Genomic DNA, 18761 nt, shown 5'->3' with positions numbered 1-18761 from the left:
TGCTTGGGCCAAGAAACACAAGCAATGGACATTAGACTGGTGGAAATGTGTCCTTTGGTATGGAGTCCAAATTGGAGATTTTTGGTTCAAACTGCAGTGTCTTTGTGAGACGCAGTGTGGGTGAACAGATGATCTCTGCATGTGTAGTTCCCACCGTAAAGCATGGAGGAGGTGGTGTTATGGTGTGGGGGTGCTTTGCTGGTGACACTGTCTGTGATTTATTTAGAATTCAAGGCACACTTAATAAGCATGGCTACCACAGCATTCTGCAACGATACGCCATCCCATCTGGTTTGGGCTTAGTGGGACTATAATTTGTTTTTCAACAGGACAATGACCCAACACACCTCCAGGCTGTGTAAGGGCTAATTTACCAAGAAGGAGAGTGATGAGTGCTGCATCAGATTACCTGGTCTCCACAATCCCCCGACCTCAACCCAATTGAGATGGTTTGAGATGAGTCGGACAGCAGAGTGAAGGAAAAGCAGCCAACAAGAGCTCAGCGTATGTGGGAACTCCTTCAAGACTGTTGGAAAAGCATTCCAGGTGAAGCTGGTTAAGAGAATGCCAAGAGTGTGCAAAGCTGTCATCAAGGCAAAGGGTGGTAAAAGTTTGGACACACCTACTCATTCAAGGGTTTTTCTTTATTTTTACTATTTTCTACATTGTAGAACAATAGTGAAGACATTGAAACTATGAAATAACACATATGGAATCATGTAGTAACCAAATAAAGTGTTAAACAAATCAAATGATATTTTAGATTTTAGATTCTTCAAAGTAGCCACCCTTTGCACACTCTTGGCACACACACACAAATACATATATACATACACACCACCGTTCAAAAGTTTGGGGTCACTTAGAAATGTCCTTGTTTTCGAAAGAAAAGCAATTTTTTTCCATTAAAATAACATCAAATCGATCAGAAATACAGTGTAGACATTGTTAATGTTGTAAATGGCTATTGTAGCTGGAAATTGCTGAATTTTGGCGTACAGAAGCCCATTATCAGCAACCATCAGTCCTGTGTTCCAACGGCACGTTGTGTTTGCTAATCCAAGTTTATCATTTTAAAAGGCTAATTGATCATTAGAAAACCTTTTGCAATTATGTTAGAACAGCTGAAAACTGTTGTGCTGATTAAAGAAGCAATAAAACTGGCCTTCTTGAGACTAGTTGAGTATCTGGAGCATCAGCAATTGTGGGTTCGATTACAGGATCAAAATGGCCAGAAACAACTTTCTTCTGAAACTCGTCAGTCTATTCTTGTTCTGATAAATGAAGGATATTCCATGCGAGAAATTGCCAAGAAACTGAAGATCTCGTACAATGCTGTGTACTACTCTCTTCACAGAACAAACTGGCTCTAACCAGAATAGAAAGAGGAGTGGGAGGCCCCGGTGCACAACTGAGCAAGAGGACAAATACATTAATGTCACTGCACTGTGATACAAAAAAAGCGCATGTGCATTAGGACCATGCGGACGCCTCCGAGCGGTCGGGTAGGCTGTTTGGTGATTTCAGCCAGCTCGATTTAGGACCATACGGGACAGGCTGTGTGAAGGCAAAGCTTCTGACCTGCACAGTGCTGCTGTCTCTGTGTGTTGCACTTTTTCGCAGAGTTGTAAAAGCAAGCAGAGCAGAAACTGGCTACTCTTCATTTGACTTATGTAGCTGGCAAGGTAACTGCTGTTTAACTTAACAGAAAAAAATGATTTATTCTCAGTGCTGAGCTAGTAGTGTAAAGTTAGCTAATGTTTCATCCCCTCTTGACTGAAGTTCTGTCTGAAGAGAATGAACTAGCTAGCTAGTAGCTACCGTAGCCAGTTCAGCTCTAGCTATCTGTCAGATAGCAGTATCTAACCGCTGTTGTGTGTATGGAAATGTTTTGTAGCCTTTTTGTCCCGTTTCAACAGAAGTAAATTAACTTGGCTAGTTTTCGCCAGAGCTAGCCAAATGTTGGCTAACGTTAGCTAGCTAGCTCACAAACTTTTGGTACTATTTTTGCCTCATTCACACTAGACCTGAATCAAACGATGAAACCAGCGGCCAAATGATTGAAGATCGATATTCTGACGTTTTTTGACAGCGCAATGTGAATTTTTATTAGAGTCAGTATACAATGTAATGTTATTGATCTGTCAGTTTCCCTAGCTAATTCCCTACATTAAACACTTTCACGGTATAAACAGCTCAACAGACTACACTGTCATGGTGCACAGTCAGTAGAACACAATATTGATGATGAATGGATACAGATATGTTTGAATGCCCAGTTATAAACATATAATCGCAGACATAAATTACTGCAGTTTAAGACCATCCATAGAACATCCTATATGCTAGTGAAACTGAATATCACGCACTTAGAAATGTAATTCCTTTGCTGGAAGTGTAAAACACAAAAGGGGACATATTTGCATATGTTATGATCTTGTGAAAGCTGCCTGAAGAGCATGTACTTTTATCTCAGCATGTTTAGAGTTTCTCCCTTCTCCCTGTTTTTGTTTGCTTGATACTGGAGACTTATCAGAAGAAACTGTAACCAAGCATTTATAGCGGTTAAGAAATAAATTGCCATTAACTGAAGGTTGGTTATCCTCACAATGGATGGCAGAAATTTCAAGTTATGTATCACTAGATTGTATTTATTACAAGATTAAGGGTATACTGTGCAACTTTCATAAGGTCTGGGTGCCTTATATGGAATACTGTATAAAAAAAAAAAAGGGGGTCTATATTGAAAACATTCGATTTAAAAAACAAAAAAGTATGGCACACGAGACACCTGTGTGATTGGCGCTCGTCTCAGTTGACTAATCCATTGAGGAGGCCGCGGGGATGCCACGGTCCAAGAATATGGGGATTGTGGCTCAGATGCACAAGGCATGTCTCTCTCCAGAATGCGTTATCTCCCGCTATTTCGTGGGTATTCACTGTTTTATAACTTCATTGTGTGCATTGTTTGCTGTGTCTATCAATTCCCCATTACATACATCACCAGTAGTAGCCTACATTTACCGTTAATTCCCATCATTTCTTATCTGCAATGTTTGTTTGTTTATGGTAACTTCTGTTAATGCATTCAATATATTATTATTACAGTCAGTTACTGTTCTCATTGTCAGAGTGGACATGTGTTTTGCAGAACTCACAACCTACGATACACACTTGTGAGAAACACGTTATTGTTTATTTCATTCCATTTACGAGTTCTGCAATGTATTAATCGTCTTTTGTTTGAAACGCTCCTGTCAATGTGGAGTAAAGACGCGCACCTGATTACGAATATAGAAGCAGGACTAGTTTACCTGGCCTGAGCGCAAATGTAGACCTACAAATGTGCCCATTTGGGGATGTCTGATAGTATTTCTGATTGTCTTAACTCACCAACACTAATGAGCTGTGGAGCTTCTACCATCAGGCTGCAATGTTTTTGTGTGTTGTCTTTATGTAGGTTATTATTAGATTGTTGGCAATGGCAATAAAATGTACTCTTAGATTTGTATAATTTTCATTTAGATAGAAAGTAGATTAACCACAAAATGATTAAGATACAAAAAACGATTATAAATTAAATGAAACTGTTCCACGAAAACGTGCATATGAAAATCATAACTGGCACGCAGATTGGTAGAAATGGTAAGATAAATTGGCACTCCAAATAGAAAAGGTTGCCGACCGCTGGTGTAGCCTATTACTGGCAACTCAGGAGCATAACGGCAGATCTGCAGAGGCCAGCAGCAGCAGGAGATAATGTACTGGGCCTATAGCCTACTGCACAAGCCTCATTGCTACATAACTGTTTTTAATTGGTTAATGCTGCATAGGCTTATGTTATTTTAGTCATATTTTTATTTTTATCTGAGTGGTGGATCTCGGCTTGCATTTTGACTCAGAAAGTGATCTGGACTCAGAAAAGGTTGGTGACCACTTGATTTAAAAGCTTACAAACATGATTGTCAAACTTTTTTATACTTTCTTATTTTTTTGTTTATACATTTTTTTTTAAACATTTTTTTACCTTAAACATAAATTATCTAAAAACGCGTAACTCAGATGTTTTTCATATTAGTGTATGTTGTAGCTTAGACCCCATCTTATATCTGAGGTTTTTGTGTTGTGCCCACCATTGTTTGAGGCACAACATGCTATGCTCTTGGTGTGAAGGGTTAGTGTCTCCTAGATACGCTGGGTAAACAACAGAATTCCCAGCTCAATGAATCCCCAGGAAGGTCCCCATTAATGAACCATCTCCCTGGAAACCAGCGTCTGGATTGGAGGGAAGGAAAAGATGCAGCCAGCAACATCCATGATTGGACTGACACTATGACCGACTATGGCTTGAGCTGGAGGTCTGAGTGACTGAATGACTAAGCATGGATTATTCTTTCCTTCAGTATGACCAAGCTAATCTGAGGACATGCAGCTTCCTGTACTGAATATCAGTGGAAACCATTACTAGCTAGTCTATGCAGATATGCTATAATCTGGCATTAAAGCTTTGACTGCATTGACCCTCATTTGCATGCTTATGTGATTGTGAATCGACTCCTTTGTAGATGGGTGAGGAAAATCCAGTCCATGAAGCGATGTAATACCATTGAGTAACAGTAGTAACACCATTGAGTAAGTGTAGTAACACTATTGAGTAACACTGATGTGGTACAGTGGTGGTTTAACGCCAGATCATGCCACTAATCAGGCTCCCAGTGAAATCCCATTCAATTGCTTTTATGAAGCCAGTATAATTACAGTAGTGACTCCACACACCGATCCAGAACGAGTCAGAAGAGGATCACGGCCAGGAAGCCCACTTCCCCAGTGTGCGATGTCCCACAGATAAGTACACGATCTTCCCTCTATATGTGTTTAAATGAGTGCTATTTTCAGTCCAGAACATGTTCTTGCTACCTGGTTTGGGCACTAAAACACTCTATTAATGCCCACAGATAGGAACTCCATGTTAAGGACCAGTCTGTGTATTTAGTTTTTTGAAGAGGGGAGCTTTCTAATGAGTGGTCATACCCTAGCCTGCAGGCATACAGAGTCTGCCCAGTGCCCACACCAGAAACACTGCCCTGTTCACAGTTCAGCTGTGACACACAACTCTGCTTCTCACACTCTCTGCTCTGAGAGTCACTCATCACCAACACTGACTATCTAACCATCTGCCACAACACTGCCTGCGTGCCTCTGTAGCTCAGTTGGTAGAGCATGGCGTTTGCAACCCCAGGGTTGTGGGTTCGATTCCCACGGGGGGCCAGTATGAAAATATATGCACTCACTAACTAAGTCACTCTGGATAAGAGCGTCTGCTAAAATGACTAAAATGTAAAAATGCCTCCTGCAGACCAGACTAGCTCCGGGTTGACGTTTCCCCCAAGCACAGATCTAGGATCAGCTTCAATCCCAAATCCTAACCTTAACCATTAGATGGGGAAATGCTAAACTGACCCAAGATCAGCATCTAGGGAAAACGTCACCCTACACCGACCAGACGGCCTCTGATACAAGTGGAGAGAATTATTATGAGGAACTAGAGGGCGTCAAAGTCTGTGTGCGTAAATGAAAATGCCCCAACGGTGCACATACTTTGACATCATCATCATCATCCATTTTTGGTGTCAGTCCAACTTGCAGGGAGTGTGTGTGTGTGGGGGGGGGGTAGTGGGGGGGGGGGGGGGGGGGAAGAGTGCTGACAACAAGGAGAGGGGAGGTAAGGTGCTAGCTGGGAGTCAAACAGGGGCTCAGCACAGTCAGGGCTTGCCTCAGTACGGCAGGTTAACTTATGCACTTTAGTGCAGTAGCTGCCAGAGCTACTAAGCTCCATGTCCGGGCCCTCCAGCAGCTGCACTGTCCAGGACTGACAGGATGGGACCTACAGAGGCTGATGGCTGGGGCTAACAGGGTAGAAGGAGGGAGGAGGAGGAGGGGAAGACAGGGAGGCTAAAGGCGTCAGCATGCTTCAGTTCGGCTAGCGCCGAACGAGTGTGCTCGCATACTCCCTTAAAATACCGTCCCTAAAAAAACACATTTTCTTGAGACGCCGTAGCCAGTGATAGTCAGAATTAATGTAAGATAATTCAAGAAATCTGTCATTAATTTAGTCGAGAGCTAATGTGTTTGGTGCAGTATTTTTCAATGAAAACGTGCATGAAAACGAGTCGTCTCATGTTGAATGACAACAAAGACTTTATTGGAGAATCCCTACTGTTGACCAATTACCGACAAAGGGTCGTAGACTTCGGTACCGACTTCGGCTTGCCTCCAGAAAAAGTGTGTGCCCGAACAGCCGGAAAAAAAACCTCACCGGTCCAAAACGTCACAAAATGTCATCATAATATATGCACAAACTCTTCCAAACTGTTTTGGGCTGGGAAGCATGCAGACGTCTTAACACACTCGGGACAAACACAAGACATCCGTTTCTAAACACAGAGCAAACACGTTTCATTTTATATGACAAAATATCTTCAAAGAGTTACACTTTTCTATGAAGATATCGTCCCATTATTCCCACGCACCTGCAACAAGATCTCAGATGTGTGTGTGCTTTTTTGAAATATGAGAAAATATCCTCATTACCATAAACGTGTCAAATCTGTGAACATGCACTTCAGGTAAAACATTTTCTATTCCACTAACCACTCAAACACCATGCTGTCTAGTTGAGTATTGACAACCTTCCTGTATAATTTCCAAAGCGGTCTTCCTGGGTCCTATGTTGGTCAGGATTACTTGAATAAGACCTAGGCTCTCCTCTGCAAAACCATCTCATTACCAAACAGGGCTGATTAAACTATGCAGCTCTTTGAATCGCTATGTCTAAATGTCTCCTACATTCTTCCAGCTTAGCTCCTTACCCAGGCTCCGGTTGTGTGAAACCCCTTGGAGTATAGAGGCCGGCTTAATTAAAGTACAATGAGAATTAGAGCGCCTTCATTTTAATACAGCCAAAACTAAAGTCAAGTTTGATTAGTTGAAGAACAATGTGCCTCGGTTGGAAGTTCTCTGAACATGCGTGTTTGCGTGTAGGTTCTCCGTGTTTGTCAATGTGTGAGTGCGTCTAGTGTCCACCACGTAAAACTCTGTGCGCGCGTGGCTTAGTAGCAGGCGTAAAGGTCTCTGTGTGTGTATGGCCCGTTCAGCCAGGAATGTACACTAACTAGGATCAGTGTGGTTGAGGGAGGGTTCATGCTCACAGAAGGCAGGGCAGGCAGATTGCTACAGATTCCAGTCATGCCTGCATTTCCTCTTGCTGGCATCATGTACTACAGAGCTCAGAGGGCAATGCTGGGATAATTACTCACAGTATACACGTACTCCTACTCAGAAAGATACAATACAGTACTTAGTCACTCACAAGCCTGGCTTAAACTACCTCCCAAACAGAAAAGTAGGAGAGAAAAATTGTTGTTTGCAAAAGATAACTCTCACTATAGTGTCAGAGGAAGTACTATTGAAGAGATTGAGCAAGAAAATCCACACAGTGTTGGATTAAAACAATGCTTTATAACCTGTCGACACTGTTCGGGAATAACTCTGGCTGCCCTTTTCGAACCATTTTTAAAAGATTTCCAAGAACCAGAGGGAGCTACCGTGTCATAGCGTGACACAGACAGTATGCAAAGGGTTCAGTGCACAGAGCAAAACACGTTCATCGCAGCGTTCTTGCTACGTTGAAGGATGAAAATATGTGCTTTGGGGGGGGGGACCCGCTGGTGGGGCTCAATGGCTCTCTTTGTCAACACACACAGGATTTATGGGTGTGAACTAGTGTGTGATCACAGAAAATCAATGGCATATCTCCTGCCCATCTCATCAGTAGACGGTCATTATTCATTGAGGCATTTAAGCTACACTGAACAAAAATATAAAACGCAACAATTTCAAAGATTTTACTGTTACACTTCATATAAGGATATCAGTCAACTGCAATAAATTCTTTAGGCCTTAATCTATGGATTTCACAACTGGGAATACAGATATGCATCTGTTGGTCACAGATAGCAAATAATAATAATAATAATAATAATATAATAATAATAATACAAATCCAGTCAGTATCTGGTGTGACCATTTGCCTCATGCAGCGCGACATCTCCTTCGCATAGAGTTGATCAGGCTGTTGATTGTGGCCTGTGGAATGTTGTCCCACTTCTCTTCAATGACTGTGCGAAGTTGCTGGATATTGGCGGGAACTGGAACACACTGTCGTACACGTCGATCCAGAGCATCCCATGGAAGAACTGGGCCATTTTCAGCTTCCAGGAATTGTGTACAGATCCTTGCAACATGGGGCCGTGCATTATCATGCTGAAACATGAGGTGATGGCGGCGGATGAATGACATGACAATGGGCTTCAGGATCTCATCACAGCATTCAAATTGCCATCGATAAAATGCAATTGTGTTTGTTGTCCGTAACTTATGCCTGCCCATTCCATAACCCCACCATGGGGCACTCTGTTCATAAAGTTGACATCAGCAAACCGCTCGCCCACACAACACCATAGACGCTGTCTGCCATCTGCCCGGTACAGTTGAAAACGGGATGAATCTGTGAAGAGCACAGTTCTCCAGCATGCCAGTGGCCATCGAAGGTGAGCTTTTGCCCACTGAAGTCAGTTACGACGCCGAACTGCAGTCAGGTCAAGATCCTGGTGAGGACAATGAGCACACAGATTAGCTTCCCTGAGACGGTTTCTGACAGTTTCATCAGCTCTCCAGGTGGCTGGTCTCAGACGATCCTGCAGGTGAAGAAGGCAGATGTGGAGGTCCTGGGCTGGCGTTGTTACATGTGGTCTGCAGTTGTGAGGCCGGTTGGACGTACTGACAAATTCTCTAAAACGAAGTTGGAGGCGGCTTGCCAAGGAGATATTAGTTGTGCAATTTTTCATCTAACTGTTTGGTGTAGTATTTCTCAATTTAAAAAAATTCTTGAAAACGAGTCGTCTCTAGTTGAATGACAACAAGACTTTACTGAAGAATCCCTACTGTTGACCAATCACCGACGAAGGGGGTAGACTTCGGCTACCGACTTCGGCTTGCCCAAATAAAAAATGTGCCCGAACAACCGAAAAAACTATTACCGAAGTCCAAAACGAACAAAAACGTCACAAAATGTCTTCATAATATATGCACAAACTCTTCCGAAATGTTTAGGCTGGGAAGCACGCGGACGCCTTTAGATGACTGTGGAGCAGCAGGTAGTCTTCAGTAGATAAAGGGCAGTATTTGTGGTCAGTTCTATTGCCATCCTGGTCGATACGCTCTCCCTGGGGGTGGTCAGTGACCTGACAGAAGGCCCTCAGAGGGCCTATCACATGGCCACGCAGCAACAGGACCAGTGAGTGAGCTCAGGTCTCAAAACAGCATCCCCAAAGAAATGTCAGGGCTGTATTTGACCACCTCCACCTCACGAGTAGTGGGGGAATCTCTTTTGTGGATATTAAATATGATCAGATGGGTTAAATTGAAGACAACAAATACTTTGACATTAAAATGTTTGTTACGATTCGATTGTACGTTACATGTACCAGCTGTGTATCTATTCATGGAGCGAAATTATGTTAGTGACTGGTGTGGAATCCATAATGCTGCACACCTAAAAGGCCGGGCGAGCAAAGGTATTTTGTCAGACAAAGCACTCCGTTAGGGCACGACTCACATCCACCTGAGACCGGTCAGTGTCAGGCAGGTCAGTGCACTTGACCAATTAGGCCTAAGACCGACTTTAAATACCCAAACCAACGCACAGAGAAACAAAGAGAGGCCACCATGACTCCATATGTTCCCCGATCCCTGTCTCTGTGTACTTAGTTAGTGGCCCTGTGGCACATAATTCCTATCGCGGCGCACCAGCCGTGCACAGAGATGCTCTCTGTTATCGCTAACACCAGCCTCCAGGCACCACTGCCTTGGCCCATTGTTTCCCTTGGAGGTGGTGACTGAGGGGCAGAGTGCAGGAGGAGAGCAGTGAGATTTACAACAGATGTATACAAGAGCCTGTCTATGGTTGACACTGCCCTGATAGGATCAATGAGCATTACCATCAGGCTGGTGTAGGTGTCAAAACCCCTCCGGAATAAGAGTTATGGCCTTCTCCGGAGGGGTTTTGTGTGCGCGCGCACGCGTCACGCAGAATGACTGCAGCAGTATCTCCCTAGGGCTTGCAAGGCTCTTAGCTCCATGAAGGCCTCCCTGGCTGGCTGTTCTCCACCTGACACAATCACTCAGCCTGCTGGCTGCTCTGTGGTCTGGGATGGGGGAGGGGGGGTGTTGGTGGTGTTAATCCATCCTCAAAAAAAACAGAGGGTGGAGCAGGATGTGGCACCAGCTGGTCATCATCTCAGACAAAGGAACATGCTGAATGTCCTTCTGCATTAGAGGGACCTCGACCTCTTCACAATGCTTCTCCACTGGCTCCTCACTTCTGATTACCTCTCACATAATTAGCTCTTCTCTGAAGTGGGACTCAGCTTACTGACTGTGCACATATACACAATGATGACGTTAGACTTTGATTTGACTTATGGATTGGTCAGTGCAGACTTTTCTCTCAGCAGCAGTCTCAATGTCAGCCTTGAGATTCATAAAACATAACTACATCAAAAGAGATGCAGACTAGAGAAAGAGTCCTTTTGTGTACTTTCCCATGCTTCTGGGATCCCAAACCGATCCAAATATAGCATGCATCAGTCAGAAATCGATTCAAACGTTACAAATCGCGATTCACTAACATTTTGCTCATATTACTTTCTACCTTTCAAAAAACACATAACATTTTGTGACAACTGATGCTTCCGCTTCTTCAGTGTCAAACTAAGCATGTAACTGTGTAGACAGTAATTGATCTACAAGTCATTTTGCATGCCAAACAACCCAAGGCAATATCAGTAGCCTACTCAAACTGCCCCGCTTCACGCACGGCCCCGCCCGCTCCGCTCCGCAGCAAAGTGCCTTGTCCTTGCTAGCATGAGAGGAAAGAGCAGATAACGCTGTCTAAAAGCTTGGGGATGAGCGATCCGCTTTACATGAGCGGTTCATCTTCAATCATTGACAGAGCAGAGCTTGGAGACGATGTCCCATGAGTAGGTCTGAAGACCCTCTGCTTCCCAGAGACACACTGGAGTGAATTAGTCCATTTCAGCACTCCTCTGTGTTTTTGTCATTAGGAGGCAGTGGTAGTTGTGAAAACCACTGAGGAGACCTACTTAGCAGCAACACAAAAGACGCATTAAGGAATAGTGAGGATTAAGCGTTGCGTAATGAGAAAACATAGCTGTGGCTTGATGTTAAGGGCTCAGAACACATGGGCGTGAGTTGGAATTCCTGACCGCTTGCTCTCTAAGGGTCCTTTTGGGTTCTGTTCTGTATAGTAAAGGGGTGTAATCACTATGCCACCTGCCAAATGCGGGTAGATTTTGGCATTGGCGGGTAAGATGTCTATTTCACCAGCCACGTTGGCGGGTGGTCAGGGCTCCAGTTTGAGAATAGAAAGTCAAGTATGATCACATTTATAGTAACATAAATGTGTCAGTAGCTGTTTTCAAAGTATTTCCGCGGCTTTGTTTCCTAGCTGTTAAATTAAATCGCACAAAATCAAAGAATTACGAATCCTATACAGCCTATGCCACCTCGCGCTGCAACACTGCCTGGCTGGGGTCTGTGCGCACGTGAAGAGCTGAGTGAAAGGTACATTTTTAAAAGCGCTGTGCACAGGCATAAAAGTTGGTCTAATTTACTTGAAACTAAGTGATACTTTGTCCTTGTGTCTCTTGGCTATTTACATTGTTTTGTTCACTAGGCTAAGTTGTTTTTCTGTTTGAGTTTCAATGGCTAGTGAAGAGAAGCTTCTACTAATCAGACTCAACCTCACAGGAACAAAGGACTGCAGTCACGCTACCACGGTAACGTCCCGCCCTTAAAGGGGGAGGTGTCATTTGTCTCATCTGTGATATTTTGGTTAACCACAGTTACTTCTTACTAGCAATACATGTATTGTTTTAGAAACATTACAAAGCATGCTCATCCGTTTTGTTGGTGTGTAATTTTAGCGACAAAAAATATTTTTGGCTGGTAAAAAATCTGAGTGGCTGAGTGGACCAAAAAGTTAATTTTATGCCCTGGTTGCAATAGTTTTGCAACTGAAACCGTTTACAGTAATCCCTCGTTTATCGCGGGGGTTACGTTCCGAAAATGACCCGCGATAAGTGAAATCCGCGAAATAGAAAACTTTTTTTTTTTACAATTAGCAACTATTACATGTATACAAATACAGTGACTCACGTGTAGGCCGTTTCACTGCTCTTCAGACTGGGCCGCTGCATCCTGACTGCGCTCTGCAGTGTTCTCTTCTTCTGAAGCCCGCGGTGCAGGTGTGTTTGTTCGGGAGAAGAACATAGTGATAGGCAGCTGTTGTCGCTCTTTTTTCTTCTTTGCAAAAAGATCCTTGTACACCGACATGCCACCATCGATTACGTTGGAGAACTGTAATGAACGGCTCATCAAAGGGTCCCATTCCTCACGGCTGCATAGCTTTTACCTTCCCTTAGCATGTCCAGAAGTTTAACTTTATCTGAGATAGGTAGCATCTTCCGCCGTTTGGGCCCATCCGCAGGTGCTTTTGTCGGTCCAGGCCGTTTCGTCGACATTATGGGTTTAGGAGATGTTCGAAATTACAAGATAATTTGGCCAACTTAATGTAAATTTGCCAAGCTGTTTTATGTACGTACACATAACTGCACGAGACGACAAAATGATAGCACAATTCGTAGCATGTTTTGATACAAGAAGCGGGAGTGAGTTTTTAGCGAATCAGAATGCAGAGCACAATGCACCAAAAAAAAAAAAATGCATTATGAAAATCCGCGAAATAGCGAATCCGCGATAAGTGAACCGCGAAGTGGCGAGGGATCACTGTATTCCAAACAGAAAATGCAAACGAGAGTTTCTATTGGACAAATTCAGGTATGTTCCTCCCCGTTTCATTTGCTTCTGTTTGGTTCTTCAACGGTAAACGTTTTCCTTAATGAATATACCCCAGAAGTAGGGTTCGATGGAGGCAAGCCTCATTTTGTGCCCAGATAGCTACACACGGTAAGGCTCTTTCTGTTTGAGCTGATAGGGTTGAACAACTTGTCCCTACATGTCATTTTGTTCTTCCAGTATAATAGAATGCTGAGTAATATTTCTAAAGGAAACAACCTTATCAATAAAAACACGCTGGACAGGAGCCATATGATGAAACTTGTATTTTTCCCCATGCAACGCTTAACCCGAAAAGGGCAATACTACAGCACACATAAGCTAGGGTTGCCAGGTGGGGCTCAAGAAACACGCAGCGAACCTAAGACCCTGTCAGGGCATCTGAATCTCCACCTGTTCACACTGTTAAACCCCCTCCCAAAACCTATAAAGAAAATCTACCCCTCTACACCCCAATCCCCATTATAGTACTAATTTGCCTTCATCGCATAGTACATCCAATTTTCCTTCTTGACTGTATGGAGAATATTAATGCCTCATCATGGGTTGTGTGTGCCAAATGTCATTGAGCATTGCTCAAGCAGACTTGGAAAAACAAAAGCTGGCCTTAGGTTTGCTGCAGAGTGGCCTATCTCCACAGTGACACTTGTGAAGGTGGTGTGAGCCGATTATTGTCAATGACAGCTGGTACACTTGGTGGTGCAATAACACCCGTGATTTCTCCATTCGGTCGCCACCGTAGGCTATGTTACCAGGAGAGGTCAGTCTGTAGTAGTTGAAAAAGTAAAGGCAATTGAATTCGTAACTGAAAAGATGCTTTACTTTGGGGTAAATCCATTTGATTTCAATCTCTTTTTAACAGAATCCCTTATGATTAAACAAAACTTTCCATGCATGTTTGCCCATGGAAGAAGTAGTCAGGAAGTGACTTTTTGGACCTGAATGCCAAAACATTCAGGAGATAAAGGTGCTCAAAGTTGACCCATTTTGCATACCCCACCATACCATGAGACATCAATGTCTTCATCACTGGAAAAGATAAACGGTTGAGTTTGATATCATTTAAAAGCTTACAAACAGGGGTCAAACTATTTTATAAATATTTTTTTAATAAAGAATGACATATTTTTTTTCATTTAAAGAGAATCTCCTGTACTTTTGCATACTTTTGGCCAGTAGTTCTGAAAGTAGCGCTCACGAGCAAAAAGTGGTTCACAGAAATTGCGCACGGTCACATACAGTATGTGCAGATATGTGCACCATGTCATTGCTCGCTCTGCTGTGTGTCCATGATGTGCCTATTGCTAGCTGTTCTTCATATGGCGAAGGGCTCATTGGTTGAACTCTAATTGCTTGAGACGCAACATGCTCTTTAACACAGGGTGGGTGTTATTTCAAACATAGAAATAGAATTCATAGAATGGACCTATCCTTTCAGACCAGGGTTTCCTTTAGCCGGTAATAGCCAAGCATACAGATTGAGACTAGTTTACGCGGAAAATCTGTCAGACAACGCGAGTGCTGCTACAGCTCCTGTTGCTGCTGGAGTGAAACGTGATTCTATATGCCAATCATTGTGCAACAACTCAAAATGAAATTGTGTGTTAAAAACAGTTATGATAACTGTAGAGAGCTAGAGATGCCATAAATAGCATGACAAGGAGAGCCCAAATGAGATGAATGAGAGCTCGCGATTCTATTATGGTTTGAGCGTTCGCCATTATTGCCATGTTTTCTCCACACGGCCTATTATGGACCTCTGATGGCCCGCTCTCTCTCACCGAAGCCTTTCTATGACTGCAGGCAAGGGGACCATATGCTTTGTGTCTGCACGCAACACGGCCACCTGCTCTGTCACACCACATTTGTGTCTCTTGGCTAAAGACAGTGCCGTGTACAGGGGTCTGTCGGTGTGTGTTAGTGGGCCTGAGTATATGCCTTCTGTCAGCCTCAGCCAGGCTGAGTCAAGCAGACCAAGTGATGCACCCTTGGGCACAGCCTCCCACAGAAGCCTTGATCTGTGTCTGGAAACCCCAGTCAGCATCTAGCCTAACTAGCAGCCGGGTTGAATATTAAACAACTGGATGTCTGAGTGTGCTTTTGTGAGTCCTAGAGCTATACTGAGCTGCTCCCCAACACCCTCCTCTCTCTGTATTTGTCTGTGTACCTCCAGTGAACATGGGGGGCCTGAGCCAAGTCTCAGCCCGCTCTGCTCAGCTTGGCCAAGTCAGCACAAACAGCCACACACAGTCCCTCTCATCCCTGTTATGTCCGTGTACAAAACTCAGACAAAAAGGTGAGAGACATTTTAGGAGCGAGTGCAACTGAGGTCTTGGCTGACAAACCAGATTGTTTTTTTACTGGATTAAATTGTGTACAATTGCATTCTCTCTGCTAACTTAAGTAATAAAGGCAATTTGTGGTTCATTGCCTTATGTACTGGCACTCACATAGCTTAATACAATGGCCTGGGACTCAGGGCATGACTCAAGACTATCAACAGCCTAAACAGAATAGGAGTGTACTACCTAGGCCTACAAGTGACTACTTGGCTTGTAACGCCAAGGTAGTGGGTTCGATCCCCGGGACCACCCATACACAAAAATGTATGCACGCCTGACTGTAAGTCGCTTTGGATAAAAGCGTCTGCTAAATGGCATATTATTTATTATTACTTACACAGGTGTTCAAACTCTCGGGATTCTTGTGGACCTGCACACTTCAGTAGACTTTTTTTTTTTTTTTTTAGCTTTGCCATCTTAGTGTAGCTTCTTATGACCTTGGTTTGTCGACACGAGAGAAGCACTAGTGGTGCCTGTGTCACTCTCCCCACCACTACTAACCATGTCTGAGAGCCTGCCTCAGCATTTCTGAGCAGCAACATCTCTGATGAACTCTAGAGGTCCATTATCTTCCACAGCCGTTCACTTATCCCGGAGCAGAACAATGAACACAGTGGCACATTGAGGCGAAAGTCAGGTTACTCTTCCGCCCCAGTGCTCTGGTGTAAATGAGTGTTGGAAGCTGGAGAATGCACAGCCAGATAACCACCCAGCTCCCCTAAAAATAAACACGAGGGGCATGCCAGCAGAGCTTATGTCATGTTTCATGTAGGAGTAGTATGGATGGGTGGAGGAGGGAGGGGGGGGAGGGGGGTTGAGAGGGAGACTCATTCCACACCTGCATCCCGCCTCTGGGTTTCCAATCCCACCGGCCTGTGCCGTTACTGCGGACAACGTAGTGCATGCCAGCGGACTCCTCTCATCTGCACATTTGATATCATGCAGCATGCCCACTCCACTCTGAAGCAGGAGCCTCCTCTACCTGACTCCACAGAGAAAGCATCCAACGCAGGCAGAGACCAGTTTCGCCTCTAATTCCTATTCTCTGTGGTTATCAATGTGAATCTGAGGCTGAGCTGACAAGCTGTCAGAGCACAGCGCAGCCAGCCTGATGGTACACACCTCCTCTCCCAGCTACTTTGATGACACACGTCAAATGGTTACTCAAAGCAAGAATAGGAGGACACAAAAGGTAGCATCATACCTTTCCGTGTATACAGTTGTAGACCCCAGAATATGAAAGTAGCTACAACACTCACCCAAGATGGTGTTTGGAATATGAATGAATGACATTTAAACCCCTTTCTAAATAAACAGTATGTTGTTCCTGCGTGACCGGATTAGTTAGTTAATATGCTCAGCTGATTATACTGATGATGTTGCCAGATGTTTACAGATGCGTGGCGGGCAGAGTAAATCAAAACATCAGCCACCTGATCCATGGGGGTTTCTCATGGTTGCATGCCTTGATGGAGTTGGAGTTTAGTCCGCTAGCCTTCATTTGACCATGCATAATGATTGGGATAGCCAGGATAGGCCACAGTGTGCTAATGAAAACAACTGGTTGCTTACCTTGGGTAGTTCTCTGAGTTGGTTGGCGTCGAGGAGAAGCTCCTCCAGACTGCGGCTGTAGCGGAATATCTCGTCGGGGACATTTTGCAAATTACAATGTCGCTTGTCCACCGACTCAACGTGGCGGTTACAGCGCCACAAAGGGATACACTTCAGCATGTCCGGCCGCCGTTCTCTATTTGGTTACTGGCGCTACTCAACACTCCGCATCGGAGAGAGAAACGGGGAAAGGTTGTGGAAAGGATGGATGGGAAAATGTATACCAAAAATATCGACGTGACAGATGAGTGGACGTCGAAATCCCGCTGCTCCCACGTCGATCCAAAAGGGAGGCCAAATCCAGTTAAAACCAGGGACACTGGGGGCTCGTCAATTGATATCCAAAATCGAGTCCTTTTCGTTGGCTATCAGCGACTCATATACAACTTAAATGTGATAGATACCATAAAGAAATACGATAAATACTAGCTTCCTTGTTTGGAGTCAATTTCTCATTAAAATTATATACGATTTGCTTATAAATCTAAAAACACGTACTTTAAAACAAATTACTGTCGTTTTAATTTCCATAGTTCTGACAAAGCAGCCCAGCCACCATTACCATAATTAGCTAGTACTAGACTGTTTGCTATTTGATACAAGGAAGCTGGCCTGTCTAGCAAGATGGCTAGCTTAGAAAATATTATTTGGTTCCTCGTTACAAATGTGTGTTCTGTTGCTCAAGTGAGTAGGCTGCTCGGTAAAAGACCCATGTAAGCACACTGAACAGCCTCTGGAAGTCGCGTCTGGAGAGATGGAACTCGTCTGCTGGGTTGTCACTGTCGCTAACGTTACTAGCTTGTGAGCACTCGTGCCTCTTTAGGCTACGGAAACAAACTTGCAATTTAACGACCTTCCAAATTCGAAACCAATTCTGGGCAGTCTTTCAATAGCCATTGCACTGACAATAATAACCAGAAGTCATGACGCGTTTAAAGCAAAAAATATTGAACCCACAATATCAGCAACCTGATTATTTTCCCTCCCTCCTTGAGCCAGGCCGGTGAGGTGTGTGGGGCTGGGCACGGCTAAACTGGAGATACCGCTGCTTTCTGGCTAGATGTGCTCGTCTGGAAGGCCACGCAGAAGTCCGAGGTCTTTGGGATTTTAACTCCTTCATTTAGCGAACATTCGCTAGTTGACAAAATACCGGTCTGAAGGAGTCCTCTGTAGAAAAATATTCCGCTGAGGAGTTTCCTCACTCTCCGGCCGGGTGTGTGGTGATGTAAGAATGTGGTGGAGAGTGCTAACCACGACCTTCCAGCTCTGCCCAGTGGCTCCTCCTTATTGTTGTTGTAGCCGGGTGTGCTAGATTTACAACTGACACCTCGCTCATCCGACGCGCACGCATGCCTAGTGCCTACTCAGCATTTCCTTCATATTTTGCTAGAATGAATAGACATCCAACTAGAGATGATATCGGCCCAAAAAAAATCATAATTGTGGATTCTTGTTTTTTGGAAGACAACTACCGCCCGACACTGATATGACTGCGTACGCCAGTGTAGCTACACATATCCAGGGAAATAAAATCAAGTGCACCAATTGTTTCCTTCTCCTCCCTCCCTCGGCAAGCACCCAAACTGCACATAGGTAATAGCGACCCCAAGGGGCTAGGAGGTCTTCAATATAACTTTTAGAAGAGTGTTGGCTTTATTCTGGCTTCCCTCTTGACTTCAGAGTCTGGAATGGCTCTTTGATGTTGCTGGCGCAATGCGTCGATAATGAAGAGGGCTGTGTTTTTCTCACTCAAACACCCACATGCACAGCCCCCGAGGCCGCCCCCTTCCATTACAATTCTAATCAAATTTT

The 18761-nt window shown here is 44.1% G+C and overlaps 1 protein-coding gene across 8 annotated transcripts in view; it reads right to left on the bottom strand.

The window, feature by feature from the left end:
* Positions 1–18416, bottom strand: part of LOC311109417 (protein scribble homolog) — a 119557-nt gene extending 101141 nt beyond the window's left edge. For all 8 annotated transcript variants that reach the window (XM_084152287.1, XM_084152289.1, XM_084152291.1 and 5 more), the window contains exon 1: positions 16911–18416. In XM_084152287.1, coding sequence (XP_084008413.1) covers positions 16911–17069 — 159 coding nt within the window. In that variant the 5' untranslated portion in view covers positions 17070–18416. The remainder of the gene's footprint in view (positions 1–16910) is intronic.
* Between the last annotated feature and the right edge of the window lie 345 nt (positions 18417–18761).

This window comes from Coregonus lavaretus, assembly GCF_964263955.1.
Source record: "Coregonus lavaretus genome assembly, chromosome: 34".
Lineage (NCBI taxonomy): Eukaryota > Metazoa > Chordata > Actinopteri > Salmoniformes > Salmonidae > Coregonus > Coregonus lavaretus.
The sequence above is the reverse complement of the archived record's forward strand: the minus strand, read 5'-3'. Positions and strand labels throughout refer to the sequence as shown.